Source organism: Moschus berezovskii, chromosome 6 (genome assembly GCF_049115385.1).
Source record: "Moschus berezovskii isolate FMDL1 chromosome 6, NW_MosBer_1.0, whole genome shotgun sequence".
Classification (NCBI taxonomy): Eukaryota; Metazoa; Chordata; class Mammalia; order Artiodactyla; family Moschidae; genus Moschus; species Moschus berezovskii.
In genome coordinates, this window is record NC_142465.1 from 60,913,628 (window position 1) to 60,929,728 (window position 16,101).

The following is a 16,101-nucleotide window of genomic DNA, read 5'->3' on the forward strand; positions in this document are numbered from 1 at the left end:
AGCCTTTCACTGCATGGAGCACAACGAAATGTGGAAAACTCTTAAAGAGATGGGAATACCAGACCACCTTACCTGTCTCCTGAGAAACCTGTATGTGGGTCAAGAAGCAATAGTTAGAACCAGGCATAGAACAACTGACTGGGTCTTAACTGAGAAAGGAGTACAAGGCTGTATATTGTCACCTTGCTTATTTAACTTATATGCAGAGTACATCATGCAAAATGCTGGTTGGATGAAGCACAAGTTGGAATCAAGATTGCCGGGAGAAATATCAACAACGTCAGATATGCAGCAGAAAGTGAACAGGAACTAAGGGTGAAATAGGACAGTGAAAAAGCTGGCTTGAAACTCAACATTAAAAAAAACTAAGACCATGGCATCCAGTCCCATGACTTCATGGCAAACAGATGGGGGAGAAAATGGAAGCAGTGACAGATTTTACTTTCCTGGGCTCCAAAATCACAGCGGACAGTGACTGCAGCCATGAAATTAAAAGACGTTTGCTCCTTGGAAGAAAAGCTATGACAAACCTAGACAGTGTCTTAAAAAGCAGACGTCACTTTGCCAACAAAGGCCTGGATAGTCAAAGCTATGGTTTTTCCAGCAGTCATGTATGGATGTGAGAGTTGGACCATAAAGAAGGCTCAATGCCAAAGAATCGATGCTTTTGAATTGTGGTGCTGGAGAAGACTCTTGAGAATCTCCTGGACTGCAAGGAGATCAAACTAGTCAGTCCTAAAGGAAATCAACCCTGAATATTCATTGGAATGACTGTTGCTGAAACTGAAGCTCCAATACTCTGGCCACCTAATGAGAAGAGCTGACTCATTGGAAAAGATCCTAATGCTGGGAAAGATTGAGGACAGGAGAAGTGGGTGAAAGAGAATGAAGTGGTTGGATGGCAACACCGACTCAATGGACATGAACTTGAGCAAATTCTGGAAGATAGTGGAAGACAGAGAAGCTGGCGTGCTAGAATCCATGGGGTCACAAAGAGGCAGACACAGCTTAGTGAAGAAAAACAACAAAAAAATGAAGATGTTAATGAAATAGTAATCAGTGGTAACAGTTATTCAACACTGTTAATGTTGCTTACTGCTATTGCATTATACACTTAAAAATTGTTAAAATGGCAACTTCTAATGTCTGTTTTACTATAACTTAAAAAAATAATAATTAAAAATAAATGAAAATGGCTTTATGTTAAAAAGACATTGAAAAAATGGGCAATGCACCAAATTCACCAATAAATCCTTCTGCATTCCCCATAACCCGGTGATTCTGCTGATGCTGCTGCTGCTAAGTCACTTCAGTCGTGTCCGACTCTGTGTGACCCCATAGACGGAAGCCCACCAGGCTCCCCCGTCCCTGGGATTCTCCAGGCAAGAACACTGGAGTGGGTTGCCATTTCCTTCTCCAATGTGTGAAAGTGAAAAGTGAAAGTAAAGTCGCTCAGTCGTGTCCGATCCTTAGCGACCCCACGGACTGCAGCCTACCAGGCTGCTCCATCCACGGGATTTTCTAGGCAAGAGTACTGGAGTGGCTTGCCATTGCCTTCTCCGAACCCGGTGATTCTAGTAGGTATTTATTTCCCTGGAGAAACTCTTCTGCATTCACAATGTGGTCTACATAGCAGCACTGTGTGTAAGGGCAGTAGAGATGAAATCCAACTGTTCCTCAATAGAGGAATGGATAACTAAACAATGAAACACAATGTAGCCATTGAAATCATTGAACTGGATCTCCAGGTCAGGCCACAGAATGGTAAACACCTCCATTAGCGAAAAAGCAGAACTACACTGATGCATAATTTTAAAACACAAAACTATACATGTTGCCTGTGATATGAGTAGCACTAATAAAAGTACAAAGAACCCCAGAGATGGTTCTGGTTGTTTCTGGAGACAAGAGGAAGAAATGAGATGGTGGGCTTTAACTATATCATTAGCATTTTATTCCTTTTATTTAAAAAAAAAAAAAAAAGATCCGAAGCAAATATGGCAAAACGTTAAACATCTGTTTGTCTATGACATTATTTCCTGTATGTCTTAAATGTTTCATAATTAAACATTTCAGTGGGAAAAAATCTTAGATCTCTCTGAAATCCTATTTAATATAAGAATTGAGATAGGGATTCAATTCAATTCCAGATGGCTAACCCACTGCTCCCAAACTCCATAGCAAATGCACTTTTAACAAATTCTGTGCACACTGCTCCCACCAAGGAGGCATCTGGAAGAGGGAACCAGGCCAGCCCTGGAGTGGGGGATTCACTCAGTCACTAAAGCTATTAACTTGGGGGCCCATCAAAAGCTGAAAATGAGAAGCAGTCAGATAGGAATACCATCAATTTTCTGCCACCAAAACCTCCAGACTCCCCAGAAAATATGCTGTCTTTTTGTTCTAGTTACAGTAATAGTTCCCTACTCAGATCCCAGTCCTGCCCACATTCTGTTCTCATACCTTCTCCTACACCTCAACCTACCCTCCTTTCTAAGTCCACCCAGCATGTAAACCTGCTCCTACCTTAACACATGAAGCAACAAGACAGAGTCCCACCTTCCCAAGCCCACACCCGTCCCTTCAAATCCAGACTTCTTCAAAGACTTCCACTTCCTCACCACGGTCCTCAACACCTCAGCTTCACCAGCCCACTGAAACTGCTCTGCAGGGAACCGCCAACGACCTCTGGCGCTGAGTCCAGCCAAGGCCTGGTCAGAGGAGACTGGGAATAGAGGACTTACCAATTTTCATCTGGTTCCCATCCCGATCGTCTGAATTTTTATTTCCATGTTTTTGTGTTGCTTTTATTAAAATAACAATTCCTATGATCACTCACAAGCAGTTTATAATTCTCTACTTCCTTGAAGGTTCAGATGCAGCCAACACCACAGGGCAATTCCTTCTCGAGACAGGTCTTTTCTATGTTCTGTGTCACCAGTTTCCTTTCTGGCCCCTTCTTCTTGGCAGAGACCCCTTCTGACAAGGCTTTCAATGATGGCTTCCTTGAGCACTGTCCCACTTTTCTCACACTATCCTGTCTCTTTGGGCAGGATTTCATTCATACCACAGCTTCAATTATAACCAGTAGGTTGATGGCTCCGAGCTCTCTGGGTTCAATTTAGATCTCTCTCCTGAGCTGCAAACCCAGAGATCCCACAGCCTTCTCATATATCTACATGGATGCCTATAGCCACTAAAATCATCCTATTCATAACCAAAATCAACATTTCCTTTACCAAATCTACTGCTCTTCCCACTATACCCATCTCGGGAACGGAAACCACCATCTATCCAGTTGCTCAAGCCAGAGACCTGGGAATCTCACTCTGTTAATTTTGCCCCTTGAATCTCTCCAATAATTTAAATGTCTTCATCCCCAGGCCACCTTGTTTTCTCACCTGGATCACTGCGACCACCCCCTCACTGGTCTCCCAATCATTTGATTCGCTCCAGCCAGAGAAAATCGATATTCTAGGAATCAGTGAACTACGATGGACTGGAATGGGTGAATTTAACTCAGATGACCATTATATCTACTACTGTGGGCAGGAATCCCTTAGAAGAAACGGAGTAGCCATCATGGTCAAAAAAAGAGTCCAAAGTGCAGTACTTAAATGCAATCTCAAAAATGACAGAATGATCTCTGTTCATTTCCAAGGCAAACCATTCAATATCACGGTAATCCAAGTCTATGCCCCAACCAGTAACGCTGAAGAAGCTGAAGGTGAACGGTTCTATGAAGACCTACAAGACCTTCTAGAACTAACACCCCAAAAAGAATGTCCTTTTCATATAGGGGACTGGAATGTAAAAGTAGGAAGTCAAGAAACACCTGGAATAGCAGGAAATTTGTCCTTGGAGTACAGAATGAAGCAGGGAAAAAGCTAATAGAGTTCTGCCAAGAAAACGCACTGGTCACGGCAAACACCCTCTTCCAACAACACAAGAGAAGACTCTACACATGGACATCACCAGATGGTCAACCCCAAAATCAGACTGATTATATTCTTTAGAGCCAAAGATGGAGAAGCTCTATACAGATAGCAAAAACAAGACTGGGAGCTGACTGTGGCTCAGATCATGAACTCCTGATTGCGAATTTCAGACTTAAAGAAAGTGGGGAAAACCACTAGACCATTCAGGTATGACCTAAATCAAATCCCTTATGACTAAACAATGGAAGTGAGAAATAGATTTAAGGGGCTAGATCTGATAGAAAGAGTGCCTGATGAACTATGGACAGAAGTTTGTGACATTGTACAGGAGACAGGAATCAAGACCATCCCCAAGAAAAAGAAATGCCAAAAAGCAAAATGGCTGTCTGAGGATGGCTTACAAACAGCTGTGAAAAGAAGAGAAGCCAAAAACAAAGGAGAAAAGGAAAGATATACCTATTTAAATGCAGAGTTCCAAAGAATAGGAAGGAGAGATAAGAAAGCCTTCCTCAGTGATCAATGCAAAGAAATAGAGGAAAACAATAGAATGGGAAAGACTAGAGATTTCTTCAAGAAAATTAGAGATACCAAGGGAACATTTCATGCAAAGGTAGGCACAATAGAGGACAGAAATGGTATGGACCTAACGGAAGCAGAAAATGTTAAGAAGAGGTGGCAAGAATACACAGAACTGTACAAAAAAGATCTTCATGACCCAGATAATCATGATGGTGTGATCGCTCACACTCACCTAGAGCCAAATATCCTGGAATGTGAAGTCAAGGGGCCTTAGGAAGCATCACCACAAACAAAGCTAGTGGAGGTGATGGAATTCCAGTTGAGCTATTTCAAATCCTAAAATATTATGCTGTGAAAGTGCTGCACTCAATATGTCAGCAAGTTTGGAAAACTCAGCAGTGGCCACAAGACTGGAAAAGGTCAGTTTTCATTTGAATCCCAAAGAAAGGCAATGCCAAAGAATGCTCAAACTACTGCACAATTGCACTCATCTCACATGACTGTAAAGTAATGCTCAAAATTCTCCAAGCCAGGCTTCAGCAATATGTGAACCATGAACTTCCAGATGTTCAAGCTGGTTTTAGAAAAGGCAGAGGAACCAGAGATCAAATAGCCAACATCTGCTGGATCATCAAAAAAGCAAGAGAGTTCCAGAAAAACATCTACTTCTGCTTTATTGACTATGCCAAACCCTTTGACTGTGTGGATCACAACAAACTGTGGCAAATTCTTCAAGAGATGGGAATACCAGACCACCTGACCTGCCTCTTGAGAAACCTGTATGCAGGTTAGGAAGCAACAGTTAGAACTGGACATGGAACAACAGACTGGTTCCAAATAGGAAAAGGAGTACATCAAGGCTGTATATTGTCACCCTGCTCATTTAACTTATATATGCAGAGTACATCATAAGAAACACTGGGCTGGATGAAGAACAAGCTGGAATCAAGATTGCCAGGTGAAATATCAATAACCTCAGATATGCAGAAGACACCACCCTTATGGCAGAAAGCAAAGAGGAACTAAAGAGCCTCTTGATGAACATGAAAGAGGAGAGTGGAAAAGTTGGCTTAAAGCTCAACATTCAGAAAACTCTGATCATGGCATCCAGTCCCATCACTTCATGGCAAATAGATGGGGAAACAGTGGAAACAGTGGCTGACTTTATTTTTTTGGGTTCCAAAATCACTGCAGATGGTGACTGCAGCCATGGAATTAAAAGACACTTGCTCCCTGGAAGGAAAGTTATGACCAACCTAGACAGCATATTAAAAAGCAGAGACATTACTTTGTCAACAAAGGTCTGTCTAGTCAAGGCTATGGTTTTTCCAGTAGTCATGTATGGATGTGAGAGTTGGACTATAAAGAAAGCTGAGCACCGAAGAATCGATGCTTTTGAACTGTGGTGTTGGAGAAGACTCTTGAGAGTCCCTTGGACTGCAAGGAGATCCAACCAGTCCATCCTAAAGAAGATCAGTCCTGGGTGTTCATTGGAGGGACTGATGTTGAAGCTGAAACTCCAATACTTTGGCCACCTGATGCGAAGAGCTGACTCATTTGAAAAGACCCTGATGCTGGGAAAGATTGAGGGCAGGAGGAGAAGGGGATGACAGAGGATGAGATGGTTGGATGGATCACCAATTCAATGGACATGGGTTTGGGTAGACTCTGGGAGTTGGTGATGGACAGGGAGGCCTGGCATGCTGCAGTTCACAGGGTTGCAAAGAGTCGGACACGACTGAGTGACTGAAATGAACTGAGCCAGAGCGAGCCTTCAAAACCAACACTGAATTTGTCAGCATCTGCTCAAAAGATCGGGTTGGATAACAGTTCATTTGGGTTTTTCCTAGGACAGCATATGGGAAAACCTGAATGAACTTTTTGGCCAATCCAATACCTCACTGGTTTCCCCTCATTTCTCAGATTGTCCAAACTCCTCAACACAGCTGCAGAGCTTCACGTGATGTGTGACTTGTCCCCTAGCGACTGCCCAGCCTCACCTCCCGTAGTTCCCTCCAGTCACTGTGCACAGCTATCAATCTCTCCCATCTCCAAGCCTTTTGAACTCTATGTGCCTTCCACCTGGAACACCCTCTCCTTCCCACTCCTCTACAGTGGCTGGACTAACTCCTTATCCTTCTACGCCACTCCAGTACTATTGCCTAGAAAATCCCATGGATGGAGGAGCCTGGTAGGCTGCAGTCCGTGGGGTCGCTAAGGTTCGGACACGACTGAGCGACTTCACTTTCACTTTTCACTTTCACACATTGGAGAAGGAAATGGCAACCCACTCCAGTGTTCTTGCCTGGAGAATCCCAGGGACGGGGGAGCCTGGTGGGCTTCCGTCTATGGGGTCACACAGAGTCGGACACGACTGAAGTGACTTAGCAGCAGCAGCAGCAGCAGCCAGTTCAAAGGTCACCGTCCCCAGAGGTGTCCCTTTGACCTGGGTTAGTTCTTTCATTGTGTGTTCCCGTGAAAAATACCTCACCCATCAGAGAGTCTGCCTGCGTGCTGTGGCTGGACTAACTCCTGACAGCAGGACTAGGTCTCTCAGTCAGCATTTCCTCTCCAGTTTTGTATCATAGTGCTTGGCACAGGGCATATTGTCAGTAGCTATGAGGAAAATGAAGTCTTTGCCTTCAGTTCTCAGTGTTACTGAACATACAAACAAGTAAATATATAGAATACAGTGAAGTAAGTGCTATAATAGATTATATATGCGTGTGGGTGCTGTGGATTGCTGTCGTCTGAATGTCTGTGTCTCCCTAAAATTTGTAGGTTGAAATCCTAATGCCCACTGTGACGGTATCAGGAGAGAGTCCTGTCAGAGATGCTTAGGTCATGAGGATGGAGCCCTCATGAATGGGATTAATACTCTTATGAAAGAGACACCACAGAGCTCCTTTGTGAGGATACAAGAAGTCTGTGACTAGAAGAGGGCCCTCACCCAACCTCACTGGCATCCCAATCTCAGACTTCCAGCTTCCAGAACTTGAAAACTAAATTTCTGTTGCCTATAAGCTACCTAGCCTGTGGTAGTTTGTTGCAGCAACCCAAACAGGCTGCAATGTGGATATATGTGGACCCAGATGGACTGATCTCTGAAGCACTGAAAGAATACCATGAGCTTTCTGGGCTAGCCAAGAAAGGTCACAAAAAATAAAGTGACATTCGAAATGGTTCATCATTCATTCCAATCATTCAGTGAATAATCTCTGGGCATCTACTTGGTGCCAGGCACTGTGGAAGACACTGAGGATACAGCAGAAAATAAGACAGTCAGATGCTGTCCCTGACTTCCTGGAGCTTATTCTAGTGGGGATAGACAAAGAAATTAAACCCCAAATATAAGCTAATTTCAGGAAATGACACATGCTTTGATGAATGGAAAACACCAGGTGTTTACCAGGATGAAGGCAGACGGGTGTGTGTGTCTGTGTCCCTATGTCAGGTCTCCCTGTGGAGGTGTCACAGGGATATATAATCTGAATGAGAGGATGGAGACAGCCATTCAGAGATCTCTAGGCAGAGAAAATAGACTCAATGGTTCAAACGACAGGAAGAGGGACTTCCCTGGTGGTCCAGTGACAAGACTCTGTGCTCCCAATGCTGGGACCCTGGGTTCAATCCCTGGTCAGGAAAACTAGATTCCACATGCCCCAACTAAGATCCAGTGCAGCCAAATAAACAAATAGTTTTTAAAAAACAAACAACAAAAAAAAATTCCAAGGGCAGAAAAAGAGCAGTGGGACAGAAATGCAGTAAGATTTTATATCTCTAACCCAGACCCTGTCCTGGAATTCCAGAATTAGTGGTGACTGACCATCACCACTGGGATATCTACTAGGCAGTTTGACCTTCATATGTCCAACACCAGCCTACTTTCCTCCTCTACACCCGTTCCCTCCCACTTAACTAAATGACAATTCCATTTTTCCAGCTGCTCAAGCTAAAGGCCCTGGAATCATCGTAGACTCCCCGTCACATTCAATCCTTCAACAAATCTTATTGGCTCTATCTTCAAAATCTATCCAGAATCTGGCTGCTTCCCCTCTTCTCTGCTTGCTACCACCCCAGTCTCCTCTGAAGTATTTGGGTCTTATCATTTGTGCCAGGCAGAATTATTGAAGGCTTTCCAGAACTCGGTAGAGAAGTGACACTTGCTCAGAGTAGTGTGTTAGAGCCAACTCAGGCCAGTTCACAAGAGCCAACTGGTAAGTTTTCAGGAATGTTGCACAATGATTGACGTCACAGTGATAGCAGGAATTTCGCCATGGTGGGGATATTTATGCTGTGGATATTGGCAGACATTACACCTGGGCTCCCCACTCCACCACCTCACCCTACCTGGGCAATCCTAGTGTCCCACACTTACCACCACGCAACTGCATGTGCAAATCTGTAGTGCATAAAGAGAACTCTTGTGTCCTGGCTCTCTACAGGTATACATGTTTGTGAATACACATTAGAATCACCTGAGGAACTTGGCCTACCAGACAGCTGCCTGCCTGAATTCCTTTAAGTACCACGACATCAGGAAACTTTGTTAAGAGGCTGTTGGAGATGATGCAGGTGAGAGATGATGGTATGAAGCATAGGAAAGAAGAGGACAGCTATGAGAGAAATGCAGAAGTAGAATGAAGGAGCTTTATTATTGACTCTGATTCCTTTCCTCTACATCACTTCTCAGCTTGTAATCACAGGCTCATTTTTGTGATTCTTTAACCTCTGCCTTCCTCTCCCGCCTGCAGTCCATGAGGGTAGGGGCTGCATGTCTGCCCACCACTGCATCTCCAGAGCAGAGCCCAATACCGACACCAGCGTGACCTCACTGCAGAGCCAGCAAGTGAAGAAAGGAGGATAAAGTGAAGAAATAAGAGTGAGTAATGAAACTCAGGTGTCCAGCTTAGGTGACAGAAAGGAGAAACACAGATAAAAGTGTGGTTGGTTGGTGGGAATGGAAATTTATACAACCACTATGGAGAACAGTATACGTGTGTGCTAAGTCGCTTCGGTCGTGTCCGACTCTTTGTGACCCCGTGGACTGTAGCCCACCAGGCTCCTCTATCTATGGAATTCTCCAGGCAAGAATACTGGACTGGGTCGCCATGTCTTCCTCCAGGGGATCTTCCCAACCCAGGGATGGAATCCAAGTCTCTTACATCTCCTTCATCAGCAGACAGGTTCTTTACCACTAGTGCCACCTGGGAAGCCCGGAGAACTGTACAGAGCTTCCTTAAAAAACTAAAACTACCATATGATGCAGCAATCCCACCACTGAGTATACAGCCTGAGAAAACCATAATTAAAAAAGACATATGTACCCCAGTGTTGAACGCAGCACTATTTACAATAGCCAGGACATGGAAGCAACCTAAATGTTCATCAACAGAAGAAGAGAGAAAGAAGATGTGGCACATATATACGATGGAATATTAGCCGTAAAAAGGAACAAAACTGGGTCATTTGTAGTGATGTGGATGAACCCAGATTCTGTCCTATAGAGTGAAGTCAGAAAGAGAAAAACAAATGGCATATATTAATGTGTATATATGGAATCTAGAAAACCGGTAGTGACGAACATATCTGCAGGGCAGGAACAGAGATGCAGACATAGAGAATGGACTTCTGGGCACAGTGGGGTAAGGAGTAGGTGGGATGAATTAACAGAGTAGCACTGACATGTATACACTTCTACGTGTAAAACAGGTAGCGAGTGGGAAGCTCCTCTGTATAGCACAGGGAGCTCAGTTCGGGGTGATGTGATCATCCAGAGGAGTGGGACGTGGGGGCAAGGACACAGGAGGCTCAAGAGTGGGGGCACATATGTACACATAGAGCTGATTCATGTTGTTGTAGAGCAGAACCTAATACAACATTGTAAAGCAATTATACACCAATTAAAAAAAAAGTGCCTGTGAAAATTGAGGCAGTGATGCAAAACTGGAAATATGAGTCTTAAACTTAGGGTCTAGGGCCTGGTAGAGAGACTCTTGACTATACCACACAACCCTGCCCTCTTCCCTTAGACTCTGAGTTGTCACTGTCGGTGTCAACTTCCCTCTCCCAAGACTCACCCGAACTTCGGCCTCCCGGGGCCTCCCGTTGAGGTCGCACTTGGACCCATTGCCATAGGTCTGGCTGTGGTAGCGTTTCAGGCGATGCTGTTTGGAGGCCTGGGGAGGACATCAGGCATGAGGGAGGGGTGTGAGAAAGACAGCAAGGAGGAAAAAACAAGAGCACTCTATCCTAAGACAAAGCACGTCAGCTAATCCTGACCCTCCCCTTCTAGACAGGGCTCTCAGTCTGCAGCCCAGACCCCTTTCTCTCCCAGTCCCACACTCCTGCCACCTTTGCTGTTTCATCATCCCAGTCGAAGGCCGATTGGTAGTAGCCGAGATAGAGGACTTCACCTTTGATCTCTGAATCTGCCAGAGAGAGCACAGTGAAGCATAGTTACCCTGTTCTCAGAGCACTGGGAGGGAAGGAAACTGGGGAGACAGGTCACATTCCATGACAGGTTTCTGAGGGCTTAGGGAAAACATAGGTGGAACTCACCTTCCATATGGTACTGCTGGATGTGGCGTCCATAACAGAATTCATATGTCCACCAGTCCTTGGTCTGACAATAAAAGAAAAAAAAGAACAGCCAGGGATGGAATGCAGACATCTCTTTTTGGAACCAAAATCTCTCCTGGCCCCAAAACACATAACCACTGATTTACTTCTCATCTCCTCCTCATTCTCAGTCCTCCAGATTCTTGGGGAGGAGGGCTGTTTGTCTTCTGTAACTTGGAGAGAGACCTCTACAGCCTAGTTGGTTTACTACTCTTCTCTTTCTAAATTTTTTTTTCTTTGTAAATATTTTTTAATCCTTCTTTGTTGTCCATAAAGATAAGAAATCATGATATCCTTGAAGCACTCAGACCAGGGAAACATGGAATATCAAAGTATTAATTGAACTTCCTTGTACTGTTTTAGCTACTGTGGATACAGCTGTGAACAAGATATATTCTCTAGTTTCACAGACTTACGTTCTAGTACTAGGATTCAGACCAAAAATAAATAAACTGATAATTCAGTTAATAATTTCAGATCATGAAAAGTGCCATGATGAAAATAAAACAGGACACTGGGCAGAGAGTGACAGGGAAAGGGGTGACTTAACCAGGAAAGTTTCTCTAGGGGAGTACCCCTGCTGCCCCAGCCTGACCCTCTTTAAGCACCTCAATATTGGTTTAATCTTTATTCTGAGATTTTCTATCCTAACACTCCTCTATAATCAGTAAAGTATCATCATTGGTTACAGGATTCTTTGTTTCTTTCCTGTCTGTACAATATGCCTGCTCCTTCAATGGCTTTCTTAACTCCTGCAGACACTCTGATCACTCCTCATTCACAGACACACTGTGAATAGATAACTAGTTCCCAAATAGATAACTAGTTTCCATGCCCTCCTTCCCTCTATCCCAGTTCCTTTCACCTTCAGCAGGCAGGGAGCATCTTTCATCGGGCTCAACAACTCAGGGATCCCAGGCCCTTGGTAAGCAGGTGCCTCCTCCTCCCTTTCACGCTGGAAGTGAATAGCTCCAGCTGGCAGGCGACATTCATAGCGCTGCTTGTACTTAGAGGAGACAATCACCACGTCCGAAGCTTGGCTCTGGGAAAGAAGTGGGGGTCGGGGGACAGGGAGGCAAAGAGAGGTTTGGGATCAGGGAGAACAACGAGATCCCTCTTCACAAAATGGGGAAGAGTCCAGTCAAGACAGAGTGAGCCACAAGTCCTTCAACTCGGTTCATCGGGTGAGGGGAGAGGGCACTCCCACTTCTTCACAGGGGAGGAGTCTGGGTGTTTCAATAAGGAACTGGGACCTGAAGTTGACAGACGGAAGCCCCACCCCTCCCAGTCCCTGGCCCCAAGGGAATGGGTCTTTGACTACGATCCTCAGGAGTCCTCATAAAACCGCTGCTTACTCTTCCCGATTCTCCTTAGGCTTCCGCTACAGACTCCACAGCTGCCCTTCTTCCTCTACCTTCTCCTTCCCTTTCTGCCCAGGACCCTCTCCCCTCTACGCCTCCTCACCTGGCCTCCCATGACAGGCAACGGTAGTATCTCGATCCCATAACGCATCTCACTCAGCTCCTCCAGGTTCAGGCTCCCGACCCCGCCGGTCAGGCTTGCGGGTAACAGGAGCCCCAGAAGTAGCAGCCCCAACAGACTGGACAGCAGCGTTTCCGCCGCCATCTTTCGTTCCCCTTCTAATCCAGAACAACTCCTTCCGCCCTAAACCTGGCGGCGGCCTCATCCCGCCCATAACGCCCCAAGGTCTTATTGGCGAAACTTTCTGTCCCTCTCACGTGCCCTATTCCCATTTGTCAACGTAGCTCTAAAGCCCACGAGGAGGTGTATCATGACTATTAGCAAAATCACTCGCTACGCGTGATTGGTTGAAGAGGCCAACCAATCACCAATGATATCGGACTCCTCCTCCCCTCTCCCAGTTCCAGGGAGGCGCGGTCTACACGCCCGGCCCCGTTAAGCATTTTTTTTTTTTTTTTTTTCTGTTCTAGCCCAGCTGTTGTACGCATTTCTGATTGCTTTTTAAGTCATTATTTTGTATTGTGTCTGGCCGCCGCCAAGCGGATGTTTGAGGTGGATGGGTGCGTGTACACAATACTCTTGAAAGCTACTTAATACTTGTTACAAAACAAACAATTATTGTATAGCAGCATTCTTTTCATATTCACAGCTTTAGGGTGATCTGGTAATTTGTGTCAAAACTTTTCTGGACGATCCGCAGTTGTCTTCCAATAAAAATTATCCTAAAGAAATAATGGGAACTTCCAGCTGAAAACTGGGAGCTTGGAGAGCTGCGAGTGACAAACGTAGGTATTGTCCTCCAGGCCACGTAGGAACAAAGGGAAAGGAGACAGCAGCAACATTTCAGAAGCTAGAAAGCAAATGGAGGAATGGGAAATGATTAAGCAATCCTGAGAAACTGATTCCTAAACAAACATAAACAAGAGCATGACTGTATCTTTGGAAAACTTATCTGAAGACTCTGTCCCGCCCAAGAGAGAAATCCCAAAGATATTTTTATCAGAGTTATCTTAAAGAAATAAGATGAGGGAATCCTACATTTAAGTCCTTGGCCGAGAATCCTGCACTGCAGGCAGATTGTTCTCTGAGCCATCGGGGAAGCCCTCCTGCTCTAGCCGGCACACAATCTTTCCAATCAGTTTTTTGATAGCCTCACTCCAAAAATATAAGCGGACAGCCAAGGATCATAAAACATTTAAGGAATGTCTTTAATATACAAAGAAGAAAACAAAACAAGCAAGAAGAAAAAAAAAAAAAAAACAGCAACTCAGCGGAAACAAATTGCAAGGGAGAAAAAGCAACCGAAAATTAATTCAAACAAACAAAAACCCATCAGCAAGAGCCTCAGAGAAATAATATATTGTGTGCATAAAATTACAGCAGGAGCAGGGCGGAGCGAGCACCGCAGACCTGGGACCCGCGTTTGACCGCGCAGTTCTCACCGCCTAGTTTGGGCGGGCCGAGAAGGGGACCTCCAACCGCGATCCCGTGGGGGTGTGTTTTCCCTGTCCCACGGAGGCCGCGCCTCCCTCGCCGGACCTGGAAGAGAAAAGAGCAAAGCTTGCAGAGGCTGCAGAGAGAAGAGAGAAGGAGGCTGCATCTCGGAGTGTTCTGTTCAGTCTGTGGAAGAAAAGAGAAAGAAAAAGGAAAAAATAGAAAAAGAAATGACTACATCTGAACCCCCACCAGAAGGTGGACTTAGATGGACAGTTTTATAAAGCATAAGAGTCTACTGCCAATAACTATACCTGCAATCGAGTGGACATCCTCAATTTAATTTCTTCTCTTTGAATAAATGAAGATTCAGACTTTGTAATTTTAGTGCTCTTAAGTGCAGTGCTTTTTCAAAACTGAATATTGAAAATGCTTTTGATTGTCAGACTTATAAAATGGCCAGACCTTTCATTAAATACTTATTTTCCCTACATGTGCTCTTCTGCAGACAGTGGGTGATTTGCCATTTTTCAGTAGTTAGAACATATACCTAAATTGTGAATATATATTTATATTGCATGGAAAAATTATGCATACATCTCAAATATTCAAATTTGCACTTGTATTTCCCCTCCTTTATAAAGTGTTCTAGCCACTCCAGTGTTCTTGCCTGGAGAATCCCAGGGACGGGGAAGCCTCGTGGGCTGCCGTCTATGGGGTCACACAGAGTCGGACACGACTGAAGTGACTTAGCAGCAGCAGCAGCTATTTTTAATTTGTCACTTAACCTTATATCTCATTATTTCATAATATGTGAAGATTTTTGCTTAAACTTAGAGACTCAGTGCCTTTTGAACTGATCATCAGGGAAAATCTTGAAAAATTATTTGAAGGGCTTATATGAAGGAACACTGTAAATTTTTAGAACTTACTGCTGCTGCTGCTGCTAGGTCACTTCAGTCGTGTCCGACTCTGTGCGACCCCATAGACGGAAGCCCACCAGGCTCCCCCGTCCCTGGGATTCTCCAGGCAAGAACACTGGAGTGGGTTGCCATTTCCTTCTCCAATGTGTGAAAGTGAAAAGTGAAAGTGAAGTCGCTCAGTCAATGTCTGACTCTTAGCGACCCCATGGACTGCAGCCCACCAGGCTGCTCCATCCATGGGATTTTCTAGGCAAGAGTACTGGAGTGGCTAATATTTCTAGAAAACATTAAACTTCTTATAATTTATTTTCTACCTCTGTAGCTTATAAAATTGACATACTCTGTTTTACATTATGATAAAGTTTTTCTTTGGCTTGCTTAGTTTAAAATTATATATTGGTGATGCCATCAGAGGGCAGTGATGTACAATATACAGTATTAGATTCAACTCTATAAAGATTTTTGTAGTAATTGAATGAGTTAAACTAAGAATCCGGATGGGTTATACTTAGTGCTAATGTTGTTTGTCCAAATTTCATAGGTGTTTTTATTCTTTTGTATTTATTAAAGAATGATTATAAGATTTTTATAGATGTGAAATTGCCAAGGCAAGTATGAATGTATGAAAGAAATATGTAAGTACTGTAATTAAAAGGTCTACTTTAAACAAAAATATTGCAAGGTAATTCTATGTGATACATTTCCATAAACATTTTAGACTTTTGTTCATTGGTAATATGTATTATAGAATTTTTGGTCTTTTGAGTTTTAATATATAATAAGCTAAAGTAGAAGAATTACTGCATTTTTTAATTTGGTTGCTATTTTGGATGATAAGGCCAAAGTCTGAGCCCTAAATTTGAATTTTCAGGTATTAAGTGCAATAAGGATTATAAATTAAATAGTTCAGTTCAGTTCAGTTCAGTCGCTCAGTCATGTCCGACTCTTTGAGACCCCATGAATCACAGCACACCAGGCCTCCCTGTCCATTTACAAAAAGGAAACTGAACTACTATCTTGCTCATCCCTCCTACAAATCTTATGTTATATTCCAGTATATTATGTATTTTAATTTTAAATAGTTTGAACTGTAATATAGATCTCTTGACTCCTCATTGGAAAAATCACTTTCTTTGATTATTGAATGAAATATTCTGTGACTATCCAGGCAAGATATGTAGTTA

General features: G+C 43.8%; 1 protein-coding gene and 1 pseudogene across 2 annotated transcripts in view; one reads left to right on the plus strand and one right to left on the minus strand.

Moving 5' to 3' along the window:
• OS9 (OS9 endoplasmic reticulum lectin) overlaps positions 1-12,732 on the minus strand; it is a 31,984-nt gene extending 19,252 nt beyond the window's left edge. For both annotated transcript variants that reach the window (XM_055395121.2, XM_055395120.2), the window contains exons 1-5: positions 12,543-12,732; positions 11,944-12,120; positions 11,019-11,082; positions 10,812-10,888; positions 10,538-10,636 (exon numbers count right to left, since the gene is read on the minus strand). In XM_055395121.2, coding sequence (XP_055251096.1) covers positions 10,538-10,636; positions 10,812-10,888; positions 11,019-11,082; positions 11,944-12,120; positions 12,543-12,704 — 579 coding nt within the window. In that variant the 5' untranslated portion in view covers positions 12,705-12,732. The remainder of the gene's footprint in view (positions 1-10,537; positions 10,637-10,811; positions 10,889-11,018; positions 11,083-11,943; positions 12,121-12,542) is intronic.
• Positions 12,733-13,487: 755 nt separating this feature from the next.
• Positions 13,488-14,278, plus strand: LOC148777620 (small VCP/p97-interacting protein pseudogene; annotated as a pseudogene).
• Positions 14,279-16,101: the final 1,823 nt, after the last annotated feature.